This window comes from Olea europaea, chromosome 16 (assembly GCF_002742605.1).
Source record: "Olea europaea var. sylvestris chromosome 16, O_europaea_v1, whole genome shotgun sequence".
NCBI classification, from domain to species: domain Eukaryota; kingdom Viridiplantae; phylum Streptophyta; class Magnoliopsida; order Lamiales; family Oleaceae; genus Olea; species Olea europaea.
Window position 1 is genome coordinate 7777286 of NC_036252.1, and position 23534 is coordinate 7800819.

Here is a 23534-nt window from a genome sequence, read left to right on the forward strand (position 1 = left end):
TTGTTGAACTTCCTCCAGATGCTAAGGCTGTAGATAACAAGTGGATTTTCAAAAGTAAATTAGATTCAAAAGGAAATGTTGAGCGAAAGAAAGCGAGATTAGTTGCAAAAGGTTTCACTTAACGAGAAGGCATTGATTATATTGAAACCTTCTCCCCTGTTTCGTCGAAAGATTCTTTTCGAATTATCATGGCTCTTGTGGCACACCACAATTTGGAGCTTCATCAAATGGATGTTAAGACAACATTTTTGAATGGAGATCTTTCTGAAATTGTTTATATGAAACAACCTGAAGGTTTTGTTGTAAAAGGAAAAGAAAACTTTGTGTGTAAGCTAGTGTGTAAGTTAAACAAATCCTTATATGGTCTCAAGCAAGCATCTCGGCAGTGGTATTTGAAGTTTGATGAGGTTGTGACATCTCTTGGTTTTGTTGAAAATACTATTGATCAATGCATTTATCTTAAAACCAGTGGAAGAAATTTCATTTTCCTTGTACTGTATGTTGATGACATTCTGCTTGCTAGCAGTAACTTAGGGTTGCTTCATGAGACAAAGAAAATGTTGTCTGCTAATTTTGAGATGAAAGATCTTGGAGAAGCTTCCTATGTACTTGGCATTGAAATACATCGTGATAGAAATCGTGGTTTATTGGGACTTTCTCAGAAATCTTATAGACGACGTGTTCTAGAAAGGTTTAATATGCAGAATTGTGCACCTGGTGATGTACCTATCATAAAAGGAGATAAGTTTAACAAAACTCAATGTTCAAGGAATAAGTTGGAAAGGGAGTCTATGAAAATGATCTCATATGCTAGTGCTGTGGGGAGCTTGATGTATGCTCAAGTTTGCACTAGACCGGATATAGCCTACGCAGTAAGTGTCCTTAGCAGATTTTAGTCTAATCCAGGACAAGAGCATTGGAAAGCAGCTAAGAAAGTTATGAGATATTTGAAGAAAACTGAAAGTTATATGCTTACATTCCAACATACAAATCATCTTGAGGTGGTAGGATATTCAGATTCTGATTTTGCTGGATGTCAAGATGATTTGAAATCAACCTCAGGTTACATTTTACATTAGCTGGTGGTGCCATTTCTTGGAAAAGTGTTAAACAGACTTTAGTGGCATCCTCTACTATGCAAGCTGAATTTGTGGCATGTTATGGGGCTACAGTCCAAGCCGTTTGGTTAAGAAATTTCATCTCTAGCTTGAAAGTTGTTGATTCCATCTCAAGACCGATCACCATCTACTGTGATAACAGTGCAGCAGTATTCTTTTCAAAGAATAATAAAAGTTCTGGTGGATCAAAACATATTGACATCAAATATTTGGTCGTTAGAGACAGAGTCAAAGAAGGGCAGACGAAAATAGAGCATATCAATACAGAGGCGATGGTTGCTGATCCCTTGACTAAGGGACTCGCTCCAAAAGTTATTAAGACACATGTTACTAATATGGGTATTGTGGAAACATTTGATATTTTTGGTTAGTGGGAGTTATTTATGTAAAGAACTACGTTTTGGGCTTGATCCCTTTACGGGGTACGTAGGCAACCCATATGTTTTCAGGTACAGCCCCTTCTGATAATAAAAATAATTTTTCCCCTATCCATGAACTATTTTTAAGCATGCATTTGACTTATGTCTTTTTATATTATTGACATCTTGAAATATGACGTTTAAAGACATAAGATGAGTCTCTTTTAGAGACATGTGGCTTCATTTTGATTCGAAGCATTATGAGAACCGATATGAGTTAGCACAGTTTTTTGATCACATTTGGTGCTAAGTTCATACCTCATACTACTACATTGGTTGGAGGATGGGGATCCATGTCGATAAGGATGTTGACATTTGTAGCTGTGGAATGGTCTTACATCTCTTAAATTGGTGTAATGACTTCCATGTTCGGTGTTAATATTCTTGTTGGACCGGATCATGTTACGTAAGGTGTCATCATTAGAGCTATACTTTTGTGGCCACCTATGTAGTCTAACCCGGGTGTTAAAAATTTGATATGGCAATCAAATGTTTGCCCAAGTGGGAGAATGTTGGAATAATTAATAATTCCATATGTGAGCTTCACATTCGATTGCAAAATTTTACGGATTAGATATATGACTCATAATGATATTTGTGTTTGGGCCAAATTTATTAAGTGATCAATTGGGCCTTTTACACCTTACGGGTTGTAATTAATTTGATGTGGTAATTTAAAGTATGTGGACCGGAAATAAACCCTAATTAGAATTCTAGTCGTAATGGGACGGCTCAATTATTTCCTATATATAAAAGCTAGGTCCCCTCTCCTCTCCATATATTTTATTGGCTTGCCCCATTGATAGCTATTACTTTGTGAGGAGCAAGGAGGGGAAGATCTTGGCTGCTATTACAACAATTATTCATATCAACAATGACTTCCGCAGGTATAAATTCGATTTATCAATTTATTATTATGTGATTCTTGTTCTTAGCATGATTATAAATAAATATTAACAGTATATTCTTAGGGGCTTCTACATTGGAAAGTTGTGAGGTTAAAGTAGTAAAAGATGGAGAGAAACGATTAAAAGACACAAAATTAGACATAGGATGTTTAGTACGAGATCTATTACCTTTTCTATGGCGAATAAAAAGATTAAGATCATGGCAAGACTCAAAAGAAATAAAGTCAGACTTGAACAGATAGTTACCTGAATTTTGGACAGCAGATTGATCATTCATCGGGTTGGATTCTTGATAGTGTTCAACCGTGGGCAACTCCATTTCCTGATTTTTATTCCTTCTTGAATAAACAATGAGCTCATTTAAAATTTGTCTTGTTTCTATACTTGTTTCTATTGCATCATAAGGTGATTTATGTGATGGCATTAAGGTAAATTTGTTGCCTTATCCGGTGCTATACCTGTTTGTAAGCTATCTAAATCCTCAAGCTGTGACCTAGGTGCTGCCCTAATTCGATCCTGATGCCCTGAACTCTTTTCTAATTGTGAACCAGAATCTGGCCATGAGTGATCGTAAACTGAACACTATTCTGTTTTCTTGAACATTACCTAAGCCCTCATATGAATCAAGTTGTTTTATTGGAATTAAATCCAACACATCTACAAAATCATTTGACCATTCATCCGAATCTTCATTATTTCTAATCTCCCCCTGAAGATGAGAATCAGAAAGAGATTTATTCTCAAAAAATGTTACTTTCGTGGTGACAAAATACTTCTTCGAAATTGGATCGAAACATTTGTGTCCTATTTGGGTAGGTGAATATCCAACAAATATACACTTTTTTGCTTTTGGATCTAACTTTCCACGATTGTGATTGTGAATGTGCACAAAAGCAACACAGCAAAATATTTTTAATGGTAGATCAGATATTAACTTTGAATTTGGAAAACATGACTTAAACAAGGAATTTGAAATTTCAGAACTTCGGTAGGCATTTTATCAAGCAAATAAATTGCTGTGTTTGTTGATTCACCCCATAGATACTTAGGAATTTTAGTTGAAAATATTAAGGACCTAGTTGCCTCCAAAAGATGCATGTTTTTGTTTTCTGCCACTCGGCCCACTCCATTTTGTTGTGGCGTATACCTACAAGAACTTTGATGGACTTCCATATTCCAAAAAACTTCTAAAAATTTTAATTTTCGCATTAAATTGAGTTTGAATCATTATATAAAAGTTTCTGATTACTTGTGTTTCAGACTTATCTTTAAGCAAATAAACCCAACTTAATCTTGTATGATCATCTATAAGAGTAATAAACCATTTTTTGGAGCAAGTGTACTACTTCTAGATGGTCCCCATAAATCACTGGGTATAATGGAAAAAGGTTCAGATGGTTTATAGAACTGTAAAGGAAAAGATGCTCGATGATGTTTTGCTAACTTACAAACTTTACATTGAAATGAAAAAGGATCTTTATTGCTAAACAAATTCGGAAACAAATGTATTAAATATTGAAAGCTAGGATGGCCTAACCTAAAATGCCTTAACATTATTTCATCCTTGCAAGAATTGAAAAAGTTCCAAAAACATGTTTTATGAGATTGTCTCTTTAAGGTAGTTTGATCCCCAAAAGAATAGAGTCATCCACTCTGTCTAGCACTGCAAATCATCCTCCCCAATTCCAAATCCTATAACTCACATTTAGAAGGAAAATACTTAGCTTGACAGTGTAAATCTTGGGTCAGTTTACTGGTAGACATTAAGTTACAAGAAATATTGAGAACATGAAGCACGTTAATCAAAGTAAGGAAATGGGAAATAACAACAGGTTCTTTTCCAGCAATAGTTGTGAAGGATCCATCAGCAATTTTAATTTTTTTTAATTTCCTGTACAAGGACTATAGGAAGAAAACATTTTTGAAGAACTTGTCATATGATCAGTTGCTCCTAAATCGATGATCCAAGAGCAATTAGAGTTAATACCAAGGAGAGCTACGAATAAACAATCACTTTTCTAAGCTAGAGAACAAGTGGATGGAGTCACGAAAGATTGTAGGAATTTTTGTAAATGCCCTATTTGTTCCTTAGTGAAAGGAAGTGACTGAGAAGAAATTGATTATCCTTCAACTTGATAAGCCCGATTTTCATTTCCTGATCTCTTCTTCCAGTTTGGTGGTTTTCCTTCAATTTTCCAGTACATCTCTCTTGTATGCCATGGCTTCTTGCAATGATCACACCACGGCTTTTCACCCTTCTTGTAGTTTCTTCTCTCAACTTCATTCTCATAGTCTTTAACCACTAAAGAGGAGACTTCTGATTGCTGACTATTAGAGTTTGAATTATTGTTTAATATAACAAGCCTTCCTTCTTCCTCACGCCTAACTTCTGAGAACACCTCTCTCAAATTTGGCAGAGGTTTACCTCCAAGATTTCTTCCTTTTAATTCATCAATATTGGGATCCAATCCATTACGAAACACGAAGATTCGATCATTCTCTTCTTGTTTATTCTGCCTAACACAATCCTTGACACAATCCCATTCATCATCATAGCACAAATCCAACCTTTTGCCACCATGCCCGCATTTCATTATAATAATCCGTAACTTTTCGAGAGCCTTGTCTTGATTGCCAGAATTTTGATTTTAACTCAAAAATTTATGATGAATTTTCCACATCTGAATAGGTCTCTCTTGCATCGTCTCAGACGTCCTTCGCAGTTGGACAAAAGAGGAATTGCTTTCCGCTTGTCGGTTCCATCAAGTTTACCAGCCAAGCGATAATCATTGAGTTTTCTGATATCAATGCCTTCAGAAATGGGTCTCCATCTACTGGTTTCTGTACTTCACCAATTAAATGACCCATTTTCCCTTTCCCATCACTGACGAGCTTGACAGATTGAGCCCACTCCAGGTAGTTCCTCTCCTTTAATTTATGAACAATGATCTGCAGAGAATATGGGTGCTCTGACTGATTAACGGACACTGCTGAATGTGCTTGGTTCTCCGGTTCGTCTGTTGTTTCCTCCGAAGATGAACTGGACTTTATAGCTCCAGTCATGGGAATTTGTACCATTTGATTTTTCTGCTAAGAGCCTGAGCTCTAATACCATGTAAACTTTAAATAAAGTTATTTATTTCATTTGTAATTTATCAGTAGTGATAGAACAGAGTACATATAGGAGAAGTGAATAACAGAACACTGAAAAACTGATCCTAATCTACAGAAACTGAAAAACACCCGCACAAAAAAAAAAAAAAAAAAAATCTAATCCTAAGAGACAAGAACAGGAGCTAGACTAGTTCAAATTCCTATACATTCGGAACTTATTCAAACACAAAATACAAAGTAATAAAAAATATAATAACTCAACACTTGTCCCCAACTATAATAAAATAATAGATTACAAATATCATGGAATCCACCAATAACATTATACCTTTATTTTTTTGACTTGGATGAGGGGGGATGGGACGGTGATGATCGAACCTCCATTTTTTATTTGGGAACTTCCCCTGGTGCCACTAGACCCAAGTGGTTTTGGCTACTGATGATCTCAGATCTCGTAAATCCCGAACTCGACCCATGAACCCCGATCACACCATAAACCCCGATCTCAGTACCCCCTAAAAACGCCAAAACAAGGTCGGGCATTTGAGGTCGGGGGTATGTATGTCGACTCGTCAGCCTTTCTATACGACCTATGGGAACACTAATCCTACTTTGACCACAGTCCCTACCCTGTTAAACTCCTTATTTGACTCAAACAGTGATTTGAATACTTGAGGTAAAACACTAACTCCATTTCCTACGAGGATAAGGATCGTGACAGAATAAGTCCTTCTAGAACTCCACCGTTAACACCTATAAATACACAACTTGTGCTCATTCTTGAGGTACGTTTTTCATTATCTTCAGTTTATAGCCTCACGCACTAAATTCTCTATCTGACTTAAGCATCGGAGGGGAGACGAGCACTACCTCGTTGCCTTTGTTGCAGGTATTCAAAGACCGTCCATGTTCATCAAAGTGAAGTTCGATCATCAAGTTCGAGATCTTTCAAGTTATATTTTTTGGTAGCATCAGCTACCAATAACAATATCGAGAGAAGCATTACAAAATATTTCATAATATCAAAACATATTTGTTATTTTAAGTAATTTAAATAATGCTATTCTGTTTCTAGTAGTTGCTAGGTATCAAGGGCAAATCAACCTCATCACACCACTCGATACAACGTGTCTCATAATATGAACTATTTATGTCATTGGGCAAGTAGGTCAACCATACTTGTGCTCCTATTCTCCATTTCAACACACTGCCCTCCATCTCTTTGTTCAATCTCCACATAACACCGTCCTTATATTCCTCGCCCGAGAAAATCAAGCCATAGGTTTTAGTGAATGCTCGACTGCCTCCGATTTTAGTGATTTCCTCAAATATCCGCCCTTAGGAACATATAGGCGGTCTCCCTTTATCTTCACTAGTTCCCCATCGAGCCAGAACTGTCAAGTTTTACCTTGCTTGATGAGGTCAACCAACTATTGAGTAGCCTGGTCCTTCTCCATAAGTGCCCGAATTTGGTCTCTAGTGTTCGTGGAGCTGGCGCTCCCTAAAAGAGCAACTACGGAGCAAATGGCAGCCAAATCGGCCTGTCGACTAAGAGCATCAACAACATTATTACTAGATCCAGGACGATACTCTAGTATAAAATTGAACTCCGAAAGAAATTCTTGCCAACGAGCCTGCTTGCTCGATAGTTTTGGTTGGGACATGAAGTGACTAACTGCAGTGTTATCTGTCTTCACAATAAATGGAGACTCAAGCAAATAGTAACGCCATCCTCTGAGATAATGGACTACTGCCAGCAATTCCTTTTCATGTGCCGATTAACGACGTTCTGTTTGGTTTAACTTTCGGCTCTCATATGCTACCGGATGTCCTTCTTGCATGAGGACTTCATCAATTGCAAAATCTGAAGCATCTGTGTGAACTTCAAATGGTTTAGTCATGTCCGGCAAGGCTAAAATCGGGTTCGTCCACATGGACTTCTTCAACCTTTCAAAAGCAGTTTGGCATTGGGATGACCAATCCCAATCTTTATCTTTCTTTGTCAATTCGATAAGTGGCAGTGGCAATTTCTGAGTAGCCTTTCACAAATCTTTGATAGTAATTGCATAACCCCAAGAAATGAACGTACATCATGTACGGTTTTTGGTGGTTGTCAATCTTTGATGGCTGTAACCTTCTTCGAATCCATGCGAATTTTACCTTGTTCAATGATGTGACTCAAGAAACTGATAGATGTTTCAGCAAATGAGCATTTAGATGGCTTGGCATAGAGTTCATTCTCTCGTAGCCGATTAAAAACTTGCCTCACATGCTGGACATGTTCTTCCAATGTCTCGCTGTAGATTACTATGTCGTCCAAGTACACCACGACAAAATCATCTAAGAACCCGTGAAGTACCTGATTCATCATAGTACAAAATGTTGCTGGAGCGTTTGTCAAACCAAAAGCCATCACTTTAAATTCAAAGGCTCCATATCTGGTTACCACTGTAATCTTTGCTTCGTCTCCCTTCTTGATCCGAACTTGCCAGTATCCGGACCTAAGATCAATTTTTGTGTAATACTTCGCCCGACTCAGTCGATCGAAGCAATTTGCAACCAGTGGGATAGGATAGCTATTCTTTATAGTAATCTTGTTCAAGGCTCGATAGTCATAGCACATTCTAAGAGAACCATCGGCCTTTTTCTGAAACAATACAGGAGCTCCATATGGAGACTTCGCAGACACAATGATTCCACTCTCCAACATTTCTCCCAATTGCTTCCTAAGCTCTTCAAGCTCAGGCTGAGACATACGGTAAGGTGTCCTGGCGGGAGGTTTGGAGCCTGAAATAAGTTCAATCTCATGATCAATCGTCCTTCTTGGTGGTAATTTCTTTGGTAACTCGTCCGGCATGACGTCTTCAAATTCCTTAATAAGCCTTTTAACGGATTTTGAAATAGGACCATTCGCCTCTTCGATCTCCTCTAATCGAAGAGTACACAAAAAAGAAGGTTCATTTCTCTTAAAACCCTTATTGAATTGCATGGCTGGAAAACTCTTCTCGCCCATCCTCCAAACTTGTGTAGGGATGACTCACGGCTTATTACCCATCATCATTAACGAATCGGAATATGGCAACACTGCTGTCTTAGTATCCCGAAAAAATTTCAATCTCAGAATTAGCTTGAAATCATCCATCTGAATTGCAGATAAATTTGTCCTTCTCTCGAAAGAACCTGTTTTGATCAACACCGATTTCGCTACACCAGCTATTGGTTGAGCAGCGGAGTTGATTGCTTTGACTTTTCCACTACCCTTTTCCAGAACAAGTCCGAGCCGCTCTACTTTGGTATATGCAAGGTAGTTGTGGGTAGCACCAATATCCACCATAGCCCTGATTGGCTTTCCATTGATTTTATGTCAATGTACATTAAGCCTTTAGCCCTACAAATTCGAGTCTTCGCTTCTTCCATCTTTGCCTCTTTCAATGGGACATCATCATTTTTAGCAACCCGATGCGATAGTGTGTTGCACCGATGTGAAAATGCCCCAACTACGTCCTCATCCTCTTCGAAGTTGGTCTCACTATGACAATTAGTCTGCGGGGCCTCTTGCTTTGAACTTGACCCGCCACTTGCTAACTGACAATATGCGTTCACCATCCACGTCTGAGGACACTCCGACACCCGATGAGGTCCTTCACATAAAAAGCACTTCAATTTGGGAGTGGCATCAGTTAGGCCCTCTGTTGCTTTTCCTTTATTCCAGTTGTTACTATTACTGCCGTTAAAATTTCCTTGACGACTATTATGATAGTTTCCCTGAAAGTCACGGGTGCTTTGATAGGCACCTTCTCTATTCTGAGAGTAACGCTCTCAGAATAGAGAAGGAGATCCCAAGAATCTATTCGAACCCTATTGGCTTGAATGTCAGCATATTTGGTTCGCCGCCATAGTTTTGCATCTCCACCTAGATACATGGTAGCTTTTATTACCTTTCTAGCTTCGTCTTCGATCGAAGCTGCGAGAAAGTACTGTTCCATATCGAACAAGAAGTTTTCGACTTCTTTTGCATCACATGCCCCTCCGTAGGTACCTGGTTCAGGAATTCTGAGTCTATGAGCATACTTAGGTACGGGAGCTTGGCCATTGCCCACCGCACATTGGAATACCCGCAATTGAGCTCTCAACACTTCCATTTCATCCTGCAGATCAGGAATGATTGCAGCAGCTTCAGTCATTGCTGCGCAAGCCCTTTGGCTTTCATCCAGTTGGATGTGTAATCCACGAATCTCGAATTCGGCCATCTCGACTTTTTCCTCGAGACCTTCCAAGGCATAGCACAACCTAGTGGTTGTCTCATCAAGCGCATCCACGCACTGTTTAGTAGTACCCTTATTTTGAGGCTCTACCACTTCAGTGGTGTGGGATGTAATTGGATCCATAGCTTTCTTATCGAGGGTCGTGAGTCGCAGCTCTGATACCAACTTTTACGGGGTGCCTTTCTTCTTGGCACAGAAAGGGACACTGTGCGGTAGTGGTCTACTCCGCTAGACTACCTTCCGCATTTTTTCGATCGCGTCGGGACGAAAGAAAATTTGATTACAATTTTGTAGAAAACTTACAATAGAGAATTTGAATACATTGAAAGTAAATTGAACATTGATTGATGAAAACTGAACATTACAATTGACGAAAGTAGAAAATTACAATTGCTGGTGTAGGGAGCGGACACCAGTGAGTTTGAAAGATTTTTGAATGACTAATACCTCTTATAATAGCATTCTAAACAAAAATCTAAGTGACAGGAGTAGACATTTAAAAGACGATGAATCATACTAAACGTTTACTAATATCAGAGCTATTTTACAACTGAAATAACTATTACAATGAAAAGAAAATTACAACTCAAACTTGAAGTAATATTTACAATGTGCGGCCGAAGTTGGGAAAACTGCGATTGTGATAGTGTCAAGGGGCTAAGTAAAGCTACGGTTCCTGACACCATGGAACGCCGATAATCTGAAAATATATTACAAGTGACTAGCTATATCTATAAGCTTGCATGCCCGCTTTATGTTTCCTTAATTTCATTTACTTTTCGGGCTCTAATGCCCTGTTAGCTCATGCTCGAATAAGCTCGGGTATCAAACGCCCTTGAGCCCTTTTAATAGCACATAGAATTTTCTTTATGATGTTGATTCCCTATTAAATTAGCGTAAGGCCGTGCCCTGCACATGCAGCTAATACCTTTACAAAATTAGCATAAAGCTGTACCCCGCGCATGCAACTAATACCTTTACAAAATTAGTATAAAGTCGTGCCTCGCACATGCAGCTAATAACTTTACAAAATTAGCATAATGCCGTGCCCCGCGCATGCAGCTAACACTCGAAAAATTCCACACATGACCTCAAGCAGTAACAGGTCGGGCATATAAGCTTGACCTCATCTATCCCAGAATGACGAGCAATAAAATAATTCTGAGATCGAGGACGACCACATATTACCATCCCCGACCTTATCGATCCCAAAATGCTCAGCCAAGCATGAATTCTGAGATCGAGGTCGGGGCATGATGTAATTACCCCCATATAACAATCCCCGACCTTATCGATCCCAAAATGCTCAACCAAGCATGAATTCTGAGATCACGATCGGGGCATGATATAATTGCCCCTCATATAACCATGATCGACGTTTCCGTCAATTCATCAGCGACTAATTGGTCCCCTCTCGATATAAGCAAAGAATCAAATCAATACCAAACACTAGTAGCACGAACTAGTTGCCCCCAACAATACACCATTGAACTTTGAAATTGACGCCCCACGATCAGTATTATTTAAAGGATTGATGTATCCATAGTTCAACAATAAGAATTGTTAAGTAATACACCCGAACTATTACACACACTCGAGCTATGAGCTAAATGATTGCGACATGTGACCTACACTAACAACCGAACTCTAAACTGTAATAAAAGCTCGAATTCAAAATTATAACGTTCATACGCCAACACAGGATCAACGCTGGATCTCGTAGGAATAATAAAATGCATGAACTGATAAAATTCCCTCTCATAGACAGAAGCCCAGTTCGGGCAATAAACTTTGCATTTAATCAAAATCAAAATAAATTCATAAACCCAGATCGGGCAGATAACATGAGCAAAAAGAAATAGTTACAAAAATATCAGTTTCAAAAAGTTACAAAAATATCAGTTTCAGGGTCGGGGAAAGGCCTAATCTAGGTCGATGGGGTCGCTCCCCCCTCCATTGTCAGGGGTCCCAGCATCATCGTCATCATCATTCCCACCACCCTCAGAGGAGGATAGCTCGAGGTCCTTAGCGAGCTCGTTCACAGTCTTTAACTCCTCCACTACGGGCTTCAAATCCTCGGGGAGCTTGGTCCTAAGGAATGAACAAGCTAGCCGCAACCCATAGTAATACGTGCTAGACCCGTACTGACCCAAAAGAGTCTTGAACTCATCAGATTTCTTAAAGTCATCGACGGCCTAAGCTCTGGCTTCTGCTCGAACATTCGCAAGCTCCGCCTCAAAAGAGCTTGGGGACTGAATGAGCTCGAGCTTCGCCTCCTCAGCTTCGTCCCTTGCCAACCCGACCTCGTCCTGGGCCTTCTTAAGGTCTGCCTTGGCCACCTCCAGGGCCCTTTCAAGCTCCTTGGCCCTCTTAAACGCAACCTCGCTCTTACCCTCGAGCTCGGCTATGCGATCTGAAGAATTCATGCCCTTGAGGCCCAGACCCCGAGCTACGCTTAGTGTCTGCAAAAATAAGTATGGAGCCCAACGTTAGTACAAATTAAGAAACAAATCGAGGGTACCAAAATCATTCATATTAAAAACTGACCTTCAGTGTAAGGAGCTCGAGAGTCCGAACCACTTCATTCATCTCGACCTCCTTCTCATACTTATCAACTATGCCCTGGATGATAGCACAGTCGGCGTACTCTTCGAGCGACTTGGTGGGCATATGGTCGTCATCATCAGCTAGGAGGTCTGGCCTATGACAAGGGGTACGAACTCAAACTTGTTGTTAGGGGGTTGGCTGCCTTGAGGGGTCGGGTTTTGTGAGCTCTGCCCCAGGTCTACCATGGTTGGACGGGTGGCTTCCCGTGCCTGCTTTTTCCTTTTGGATGAGGTTGTCATCGGAGCTTTAGACTTCGGGCCCTTTGCTTTTTTATGAACGTTGTCCAAGAGGGCTGACGGATCGAAAGACATCTCGAATTCTACAAGCAGAAATACAACAAGGCATTAGCTCGAACTATAGATCGATGTTTACACATGAAATGGCAAAGATTACATAAAAAGAAAGATCGTACCCTTGAGGCCCTTCACGTTAGCAAGGTCGAGGGTGTCGTCTTCAAGCAAGTAATCGATCTTGTCTACAAGGGGGTCGTGGTTCACAAACCTTAGCCTATCTCTCTGTAGAACCTTAAAATAGGCCTGACCTTCGTTAAACATATCCTTATCGAGGATTTCCCACCTCGAGCTAAAGGGATGGTCGGGGTCTTAAGGCTTCACAAAAAAGAAACGTTCCTCTAACCCCTATGTGAGCTTGGGGTATCAAGAGTTCTAAATCCTCCCTTGGTGGATAAATAAACAAAACAGTTATACCCCGGGAAAAATTTCATATCAAAGACCATTCGAAGTAAGTCGACCCTAGGTTCAACCTCGAGGCACATACACAGTGTGAAGAAATACACTAATAACCTCCAACCGTTCGGGGCTAGTTGACCCAGACACAGGTAGTATGAGGTCAGAAAATGGATGAAAAATGGGTGAAGAGGCCACCTAAGCCCGGCCTTAAGAACGTCCCTAAAACAGGTCATCTCTCTCTCCCGAGCTCCTAACACGGTATCAGTTGGCCTTGTGGTTCTAATGTCACAAATTGGCATGACCCTGAACTCTCTAACTATTTTAATAATTACATGTTCTTTGTACTTGGTCGGCTCCTTGGGGTATGTCAGGACATCGATATGGGAGTTAACGGGGATGGCCATTGGAATAATGGATGTATTTACATCTTTAGGCCTATCACTATGGTTCGAATCTCTAGGAGCCTGGCTACTGTCACTACTACTTGACCCAGTACTATCACTACTCAACTTTATACTATAATCAAATAAAACAACTTAAGGGCTCGAACTCTTACAGTCTTACCTCTGTGGATGGTCGCTCACAATCCTCACTAATCCCCGTACTCGAGCTCGATTTACTGGGAGATGAGAGTTAAAAGTGAAAAATGGGGGTGAAAGTTGGGGTATTTATAGGGGACTAAGGAATACCAATGGTCATGCAATCTCAACCCTTGGACCAAGACACATGGCGAGAATCTAAGGTCGTGCCCTGACATTACATGTGGCGGCCATCTGAGATTGCTCTCTGACATCCCACCAAACACTCGACACATGGAAAAACACCGGACGTTCATGCTTCTACATCTTCGCTCGTAGACCAGGCTTGGACGGAAATCTACGACCTCGATGCACGGGGGCCAGTGATGATCTCAGATCTCGTAAATTCCGAACTCGACCCATGAACCCCGATCACACCATAAACCCCGATCTCAGTACCCCCTAAAAACACCAAAACAAGGTCGGGCATTTGAGGTTGGGGGTATGTATGTCGACTCATCAGCCTTCTATATGACCTATGGGAACACTAATCCTACTTTGACCCCTACCCTATTAGACTCCTTCTTTGATTTAAACAGTGATTTGAATACTTGAGGTAAAACACTAACTCCTTTTCCTACGAGGATAAGGATCGTGATAGAATAAGTCCTTTTAGGACTCCACCGTTAACACCTATAAATACACAACTTGTGCTCATTCTTGAGGTACGTTTTTCATTATCTTCAATTTATAGCATCACGCACTTAATTCCCTATCTGATTTAAGCATCGGAGGGGCGATGAACACACACCTCCTTGCCTTTGTTGCAGGTATTCAAAGACCGTCCGTGTTCTTCAAAGTAAAATTCGATCATCAAGTTCGAGATCTTTCAAGTAATATTTTTTGGTAGCATCAGCCACCAATAACAATATCGAGAGAAGCATTACAAAATATTTCATAATATCAAAACATATTTGTTATTTTAAGTAAATTAAATAATGCTATTCTGTTTCTAGTATTTGCCAGGTATCAATGGCAAATCAACCTCATCACACCACTCAATACAACGTGTCTCATAATATGAACTATTTATGTCATTGGGCAAGTAGGTCAACCATACTTGTGCTCCTATTCTCCATTTCAACACACTGCCCTCCATCTCTTTGTTCAATCTCCACATAACACCGTCCTTATATTCCTCGCCCGAGAAAATCAAGCCACCGGTTTTAGTGAATGCTCGGCTGCCTCCGGTGTACCGTTTACGAAATTGAATGCCACTGCCGTTTGATGGCTTCCACGTGGCAATTTCGGCTCCCGTGGTGTTGTCACATAAAATTGCATCAAATATAGCTGCATTTCCTTCCACATCTTGGTCCCACCTCCAATTTCTTATTTTTGTTCTTGATTTCATTCTTGTCATTGTCTTCACATTAGGAACTTTTGATTTTCCGTTAGTACCCTTCAAACTCTTTTGCATTTCCACCTCTCTTTCCATATTGTCAGTTGACTGGCCCAAGCTCAGCCCACCCACATAACTTGCACCCACTTCTGGCCCAACCCAGACCCGGACTCTTGATGGAAAATACTTCTCATCCATCCAATCAGCATCCTGATCATTTTTCTTAAATCCTAGTTTCACCACATGGAACCGCAGGTTGTCGACACATGCCTTCACTTGGATAAATCCGTCGCTGAATCCGACTGTATATTCCAATTGAATCACAGCCTCAAGCTGCTGGTGTGCTAGTGCATACTTCAGCACAGATTCTCTGGCATCAATAATAGCTGGGAACTGATTTTTACGTCCATTATTACTGAATTCCAACTGCATGGATTTCGCCGGAGAGTAGCCTTTCAGAATCCATAACCCATGAGACTCCATGGCATATGAAAATCCAAGATTATGAGATGGCAATGGGGCCAAAGACTGTAGTCCAACCTCAACATCACTTGAAACCAACCATTTTGATGCTATGTATCCAAAAGTACGCATGAAGCAAATTTCCACGTCCGTTCCTACAGTGATGAAGAAATTACGAAGAACGGGACGGGCTTTACGTGAGAAAGTTTCGAGGTTTGGAGCAAGCAATGAATGGAAATACAGGGAGCCAACCTCTGATGGCGCATCGCATGCACAAAGCCAGAAAAGGTGGGCAAGGAAGATGAAGTTGAAGAAATTTGAGAAAGATTCTGGTGAGTGGGAGTCTAGAGTCCATGAAACTGGCTCGGGTTTCAGCTTTTGGAGCTGTGAACGAGGGCAAGTGCTATCATGTGCGGTGGGGGAACGGGATACAATCTCTTGAAGGAGTTGGAGTATTAGAGGCAAGAATGGCTTGTCTGAAGCCAAGGGACAAATATCAGAAGTCCATATGATTATCTCTGCTGCAATAGAAGAGTTAGACTCTAGAAAGCGTATAGAGAAAGTGAGAAATGATTCCGACTCAGATCCAAATTTTCGCTCTGCTCTGAGTTCAATAGTTTGCGCTGAATTGTTCTTGAGTCGGGTAGGGTTGGAAGCTGCAAGTAGGAAAGTTTGAGGTGAGTTTGACTCGCTCCACTCATCCGAGTTGGGGAGTTCACATATCCATGACCATATATCCATATTTTCTTGGTGTAATATCCCCTTTCTCTTAAGGATTTTATTGTTTAAGATTCTTGAATATGGAGAAGAGTGCTGGGATTTATAGAGAGAATGAGTGATGCTAAGGTTGCCAACTTGAAATAAGTTTTGTGGGTTCAAGGGAATCAAACTTTGTGGTTATGGATGAGACTTGTGTGCACCATTCGATTCTGCGGTTTTGGTCATTGGATGCATTAATTGCTTAGATAATACTAACATTCAAGGCTTATTTTTCTTCTTGAATTAATGTATTTATTCCCCGTTTTAGTATAATATAATTTTGGAGCGTTTGAGAAAAATCGGAAATTGAGGACCATAGCCAAATTTTCTTATTGTTTTCTTAATTTATATGATGTAAATTTGCAAGAAATCGAGTACAGAAGACTAGGGACATTGGATTTTTAGGAATTGTGGACGAAATCGTTCACAAGATCCGTTTTCAATGAAGTTTGGAGGTATTGTCATATAAGACACGGGATATATGGGATTTTTCGTAGTTATGGACGGAAACATACACATTGCCATCTTCTATATTTTTCTCGAGATTAAGTTTTTGCTTGGCTCCTAAATTATTTGATTGATAAATTGATTAGTCTGAATATGTGAAGTTTTCACCTCTGTGCATTTGGATTTAAAGAAAATGTTTGCGTGGTTCGTGCAAAATAAAAGAAGATGTCGTTTTCCTTTCATTTTTATAATTGATGATGATATGTGGAAATTTTACATGAAATGAAAGGAACTTTCATCATTGTGACATTGCTGTATGAAATTGTAATAGCACTTGATCAGTGCTGTTTAGGTTGGGTGATCGGTTCTGCTGTGCTAATGTGCACGCGGCTTACGATGTTACACGTCCTACAAGACAATGAGTGATTAATGAACTCGTGAACCTTTGACTCTACTTACCTGTTGCATCTTTGACCGCTAATTTTTTCTTCCAATAGCTAATTATTCTCTTAACTTTTAAAAATGAGGTGGTTGCTTTTCATTATAATTGCTTAAGTCGAAATTATTTAAGCCGGGCATGTTTTTAAGTGTGTATAAATTGTATGTCCTATGGAAATATGTAAATAATAAGTGATTGGGTTATGAATCTTATGAAATGTGTGAATAAAGAATATGATTGATTATGGCTTAATGGTAAGATTGCTTAATGTTAAGATGATCAAAGAACAGAATTATAACGAAGAATTGCTCCAAGGTTCTTTAAGGGTTATAGTTGTATCGACTTGGTGAACATGCATCCTTGGGTCCCGTGATGCATAATATTAGAGTGATAGATCAATATGCTTGCTTGGATGAAATGATAATGAAAAAAAGAATAGTTCGTTCAACGAAATACGTAGATGATAAATGAATAGTGATTATGAAAGTGTGTTTAGTAATGTTTGACTTTGATTTCAAACTATAATGAGACTATAATTTTATTCAAATGAGCACAATATTTTTTTTAAACATCACTAATAATTTTAATATGATATGCAAAAATGTTGTGTTTCGAAAAAAAAAAAAAGATAAAAAAAAATTGAGGGTCACAAAAAATTTAACAAAGACGTTTACCGTCTTTTTATCATCGTTTCATTTTTTTTATTTTTTTTTACATGCAAAAAAGAAAGAAAACCATGTACATATCCGGGCAAGGAAGATGAAGTTGAAGAAATTTGAGAAAGATTCTGGTGAGTGGGAGTCTAGAGTCCATGAAACTGGCTCGGGTTTCAGCTTTTGGAGCTGTGAACGAGGGCAAGTGCTATCATGTGCGGTGGGGGAACGGGATACAATCTCTTGAAGGAGTTGGAGTATTAGAGGCAAGAATGGCTTGTCTGAAGCCAAGGGACAAATATCAGAAGTCCATATGATTATCTCTGCTGCAATAGAAGAGTTAGACTCTAGAAAGCGTATAGAGAAAGTGAGAAATGATTCCGACTCAGATCCAAATTTTCGCTCTGCTCTGAGTTCAATAGTTTGCGCTGAATTGTTCTTGAGTCGGGTAGGGTTGGAAGCTGCAAGTAGGAAAGTTTGAGGTGAGTTTGACTCGCTCCACTCATCCGAGTTGGGGAGTTCACATATCCATGACCATATATCCATATTTTCTTGGTGTAATATCCCCTTTCTCTTAAGGATTTTATTGTTTAAGATTCTTGAATATGGAGAAGAGTGCTGGGATTTATAGAGAGAATGAGTGATGCTAAGGTTGCCAACTTGAAATAAGATTTGTGGGTTCAAGGGAATCAAACTTTGTGGTTATGGATGAGACTTGTGTGCACCATTCGATTCTGCGGTTTTGGTCATTGGATGCATTAATTGCTTAGATAATACTAACATTCAAGGCTTATTTTTCTTCTTGAATTAATGTATTTATTCCCCGTTTTAGTATAATATAATTTTGGAGCGTTTGAGAAAAATCGGAAATTGAGGACCATAGCCAAATTTTCTTATTGTTTTCTTAATTTATATGATGTAAATTTGCAAGAAATCGAGTACAGAAGACTAGGGACATTGGATTTTTAGGAATTGTGGACCAAATCGTTCACAAGATCCGTTTTCAATGAAGTTTGGAGGTATTGTCATATAAGACACGGGATATATGGGATTTTTCGTAGTTATGGACGGAAACATACACATTGCCATCTTCTATATTTTTCTCGAGATTAAGTTTTTGCTTGGCTCCTAAATTATTTGATTGATAAATTGATTAGTCTGAATATGTGAAGTTTTCACCTCTGTGCATTTGGATTTGAAGAAAATGTTTGCGTGGTTCGTGCAAAATAAAAGAAGATGTCGTTTTCCTTTCATTTTTATAATTGATGATGATATGTGGAAATTTTACATGAAATGAAAGGAACTTTCATCATTGTGACATTGTTGTATGAAATTTAAATAGCAGTTGATCAGTGCTGTTTAGGTTGGGTGATCGGTTCTGCTGTGCTAATGTGCACGCGGCTTACGATGTTACACGTCCTACAAGACAATGAGTGATTAATGAACTCGTGAACCATTGACTCTACTTACCTTTGTTGCATCTTCGACCGCTAATTTTTTCTTCCAATAGCTAATTATTCTCTTAACTTTTAAAAATGAGGTGGTTGATTTTCATTATAATTGCTTAAGTCGAACATATTTAAGCCGGGCATGTTTTTTAAGTGTGCATAAATTGTATGTCCTATGGAAATATGTAAATAATAAGTGATTAAATTATGAATCTTATGAAATGTGTGAATAAAGAATATGATTGATTATAACTTAATGGTAAGATGATCAAAGAACATAATTATAACAAAGACTGCTCCAAGGTTCTTTAGAAAAATGTGAAATTTTCAAAATAACAATAAAATTGTCATACATTTCATTTTTGTTTGCAAGTTGAGAGCATTTTCAATAAATTCTCTATTTTTAAAGGACATATTCTATTATTTGGAGAGTATTTATAAATTTAGAGAGTTAAAATCTTGAAATGTTCCAACAAATTTTGTATATTTAACACTTAATTTTATTACTCTAAAGAAATATTTATTAATTTTCTCTATCTTTTTGTTTTATTTAACTTTTCTTTAAATTATTTTATTATTTTTCTATATTAAAAATTAAAATACTTTGAATGCATTTAATTATAAAAAGTGAGTTCGACCCACTCTCTAAATTAAAATGTTAATTTGAAGCATCATTTTAAAGGTTAACTCTTCAAAATAGAAAACATGTTATGTTTAAAGAATCTCTTGAAAAAATTCTAATACACACAATTGTTCCATTACCATAAAGTGTGCAAAATCTCAATATTGACTATTGAGCACTGAGAATAAGGAATGACGATCTTCGAGTACAACTTTCTTAGGTTTTGTATAATCTCTACATTTAACAAAATTACTGCCTCGAACATCTTTCAATCCCTAATAAGTTATAGACTTTTGAATTTCTACTTTTATTTATTTATTCTCGTAATGCAAGGAAATAGAATACTCCAACGAATGTTATTAATGAAATGACGTCCCATTTTCCCAAATTTTAAATAAATCACACATCCCCCGGATCTCTTTAGCTTTTGGACAACTCTTCATGGTATGTTTCAAGATCTCGTTCAACTAATATATAAAACACAATATGCATCTATTAATAATTTGCCCCCTTTGGCCCCCATTCTTGCCAAATTTTAATGGTTGGAATAGTATTTTTTTGAAAAATGTGTGGTTGAAAAAGAATGAAATTTATTTTTTATTTGCGTGTAATATTATTTTATGGAAGATTGTGTATTTGAAAATAAGAGAGAGAAAAAGAATGAAATGAGATAATGGGGGCTAAACGGGGGCAAAATTCTGCGAATGGAAGGTGTGAAAAATAACTTCAATTTACCAATCATTATCGTATTTGTTTGGTAGTATTTTTAAGTGTTTATCAATTATTAATAAATTGTGAGTATTAATTTTTTTAGCTTTCGTTTGAGTCACATTATTGTAAAAATAAGAATGAAAAATATAATCGCTATGAATCCCACACAATAGATAAAAAGTCAAATATGGTGACTTAATGTGATGGATAATGATTATATTTTTCATATTAATGAAGAAATAATGAGGTTCAAAGAGGGCATTAATTCATAATTTGCCAAATGCTCATAATTAGGTAAGACAAAAGAACATGCACCTATAACGTGTGGGTGGTATCCACTGGTAATGCGTTTTAGGCTGCGCCACGCAACGCAGTACCCATCCATTCACTTGCCTTTTTCTATATTTTGTGGCAAGAAACGTTGTTAATGTTGGAACTATAAATTTTTTTGTCCAAATTTATTATAATAAAATATGATCGAATAATTAATAAAAATTATAAATCTCATGAGATATACACTTAAAATTAGAGTTTAGTCAGTTAAAGCTCTAATTTTGAACCGGAGTTTAGGGGTCCGAACTGTCTCTTATAAAGCACGGTTTTCTCAGGCAAGTGCTGCGAAATCAGCATCCGTATAACTTATAGGTAGGAAAAGCCTGTAAATAAGGCTTTTTCCCTCTCAGTAACTCCCGTAACTCCATTTCAAGACATATAGAAAGAGAAAATATATGGGAACTTGGAAGGCAAGAATTATTCTTGGAAGGCAAGGTGCAACTTGGATTGGCTTGCTTGGCACTTTGTCAGACCAGGTGGGGAGCGCTCGGACCCTGGCCAGTTGGAGGCACATCCTGCGATTAACCGGACTGTGTGAAGAGGGGCCGGATCACAGACCCAAGGATTAGTCTAGAATAGGACACCTTGCATAAAATGTTTTGGAGATTATGGCAAAGAATGTGATTTGCAGATTGTGGAGAGTTCTGCTAAAATGGCTGAAAAATCTGGAGTTACATGCAGTGATTCATCCTCCACTTCTTCAACAAATTATGCACTGCCAAAATCCAAGAAGAGAGATGGGTCGGGTAGTGCAGAATTCACTCTGAACTCCGGCGTTAATTCCGGAGCTCTGGCAGGAACCCAGAAATACCGCAGGAAAACCAAGTCGACAAACTCAACTGTGATCTCCGGCCAATCGAAGGTCAGTCGAGACTAGAATTGCATGTAAAGGGAGACTAAATCTAAATACATTTACGTTGCTTAAATGCTTAACATTTTACAAGGTTTGGCAAAATATAGGAAAAGAAAGAGAAGCTTGGTGAAAGAATCACAGCGTTGCAGCAACTTGTGTCACCCTTTGGCAAAGTTTGATTCATTTTATCAATTTACAAATATTTTAATTAGTTTAATTATATTTTTCTCTTTACTCTTCCTTTTACACAAATCAAATTGTGGAAATACATTCTTGGAAATTGATTGCACAGACAGATACAGCATCAGTGCTTCATGAAGCAATGGGTTACATAAGGTTTCTGCAAGATCAGGTTCGGGTTCTATGTTCTCCATACATGCACTCTCTGCCTGTAAGTATTTTTATCACGCCTCAAATACGCATATAGACCTTGTTTGTGTGATTAAAAAGTTGTGAATCCTATAAAATATGTGATTAAATTTATTGATTGACTTTAACTTAGATTTTAATCAGGTTTTTAAGCGATACCAAACTGGCAGCACCTGATCAACCTTCCCATTAGCCTCTAGCTAACAACTTGAAGAGTGTTTGGTGCAGTCTAGTACTTCATGACCGTAGATCGGATAATATAATTGAGAAAAAAATTTATTTGTTTTGATTTTATTTAATACTGTTCAATATGGTCGAGCCTATGTTATAACGAAATTGTGCGGCATGGTACATGAACAACATCGGATCGACAATGTTAAAGCATCGCATCTAGACATCATTTATGTAAATTGTACATATATAGCAGACTTTTAATGATAAAATGAATCGGTTTGCATAACTGTATAATGATATCATTTTTTCATTGGATTCCATCTAATTTTCAGTTTTAACGTTTATGCAATATTTCCAGTTCATTTGACGTGTTAAAAAACTAAAGTTTAGAAATTAGTAATTTTGAGGGGAAAAAACAAATTCTAAAGTTCTATCAATGAGCTCAATCCTATCTATTTAATTGATCATTGCACTATTTTCTTGAAAGATGGTTTTGGACATGCAGGAGGACAAAGAAATGAAAGGGAAGAGTGAAACTGAAACAAGGAATGATCTAAGAAGCAAAGGGCTGTGTCTGGTTCCTGTTGAGTTAACCCTACATGTCGCAGACTCCAATGGAGCTGATTTCTGGTTATCTTCTATGATGAACAATAATGTTTTGTCAAACTAAAGACTCGCCTCTTCAGCTTTCTCTCTCTAAGTTGGACATGGCCAAGGATTTTGCTGAAAATTTTGCCCTTTTGACAATACAAGAAAACGATGAATTTTGGGTCATTTGTGGAAATGAAAATCCATTATGTTCGCCATTTTGTTCGGTTTATTCCTAGGTGTGTAATGGAAAATGAATGGTGAAATATGGAGTGAAAAAAAAAAAAAAAGAAATAGAAAAATCGACCAAATCGATGAAACCAAATAGAGTCAGATTGGTTTGGTTCAGTTAATTTTAATTATTAAAAAGTTGGATCGGATTGGTATCGGTTTAAACAACCAACCGATCCATCAATTAATCGGCCCAATCCTCTAATACATTTTTTTTTCATTCTAATATTCATATTTTTTAAACTTAAATAACAAAATAACCTAAACACAAATACAATTTTTTCTCCAATAATTTGTTTACCGTCTATACTTTTTCTACCAAAACTCCAAATATCAATAGGAAAAAAACTTGAAGAAGAAGTGTTAATGCAAACTTCAAATTTAGATTGTAATCTTACGTTTCATTTT

The 23534-nt window shown here is 38.1% G+C and overlaps 2 protein-coding genes across 3 annotated transcripts in view; one reads left to right on the forward strand and one right to left on the reverse strand.

Annotated features, from left to right (window-relative positions):
• Positions 1-14574: 14574 nt before the first annotated feature.
• LOC111411984 lies at positions 14575-18425 on the reverse strand. 2 transcript variants are annotated; one of them, XM_023042698.1, is made up of 2 exons: positions 17935-18425; positions 14575-15831 (listed from the first exon to the last, which is right to left on the reverse strand). In XM_023042698.1, the coding sequence occupies exons 1-2, from the start codon at positions 18341-18343 to the stop codon at positions 14651-14653; spliced, it is 1590 nt and encodes a 529-aa protein (XP_022898466.1). In that variant the 5' UTR covers positions 18344-18425; the 3' UTR covers positions 14575-14650. The 2 variants fall into 2 exon arrangements, with proteins under 2 accessions (XP_022898466.1, XP_022898465.1); XM_023042697.1 differs by lacking the exon at positions 17935-18425 and having other exon boundaries at positions 14575-16349.
• Positions 18426-21512: 3087 nt separating this feature from the next.
• Positions 21513-23534, forward strand: part of LOC111411985 (transcription factor bHLH113-like) — an 11348-nt gene continuing 9326 nt past the window's right edge. The window contains exons 1-3 of the mRNA XM_023042699.1: positions 21513-21773; positions 21872-21937; positions 22057-22116. Of these exons, the coding sequence (XP_022898467.1) occupies positions 21564-21773; positions 21872-21937; positions 22057-22116 (336 nt within the window). The 5' untranslated portion in view covers positions 21513-21563. The remainder of the gene's footprint in view (positions 21774-21871; positions 21938-22056; positions 22117-23534) is intronic.

What these genes read in the sequence shown, in the direction of transcription:
- LOC111411984 (XM_023042698.1), bottom strand. Translation starts at nt 18,343, where the DNA reads ATGGATATATGGTCATGGATATGTGAACTCCCCAACTCGGATGAGTGG. An exon ending in GACTCTAGACTCCCACTCAC is followed by an intron (nt 15,832 to 17,934) that starts CAGAATCTTTCT and finishes ACTCCCACTCAC; the next exon opens with CAGAATCTTTCTCAAATTTC.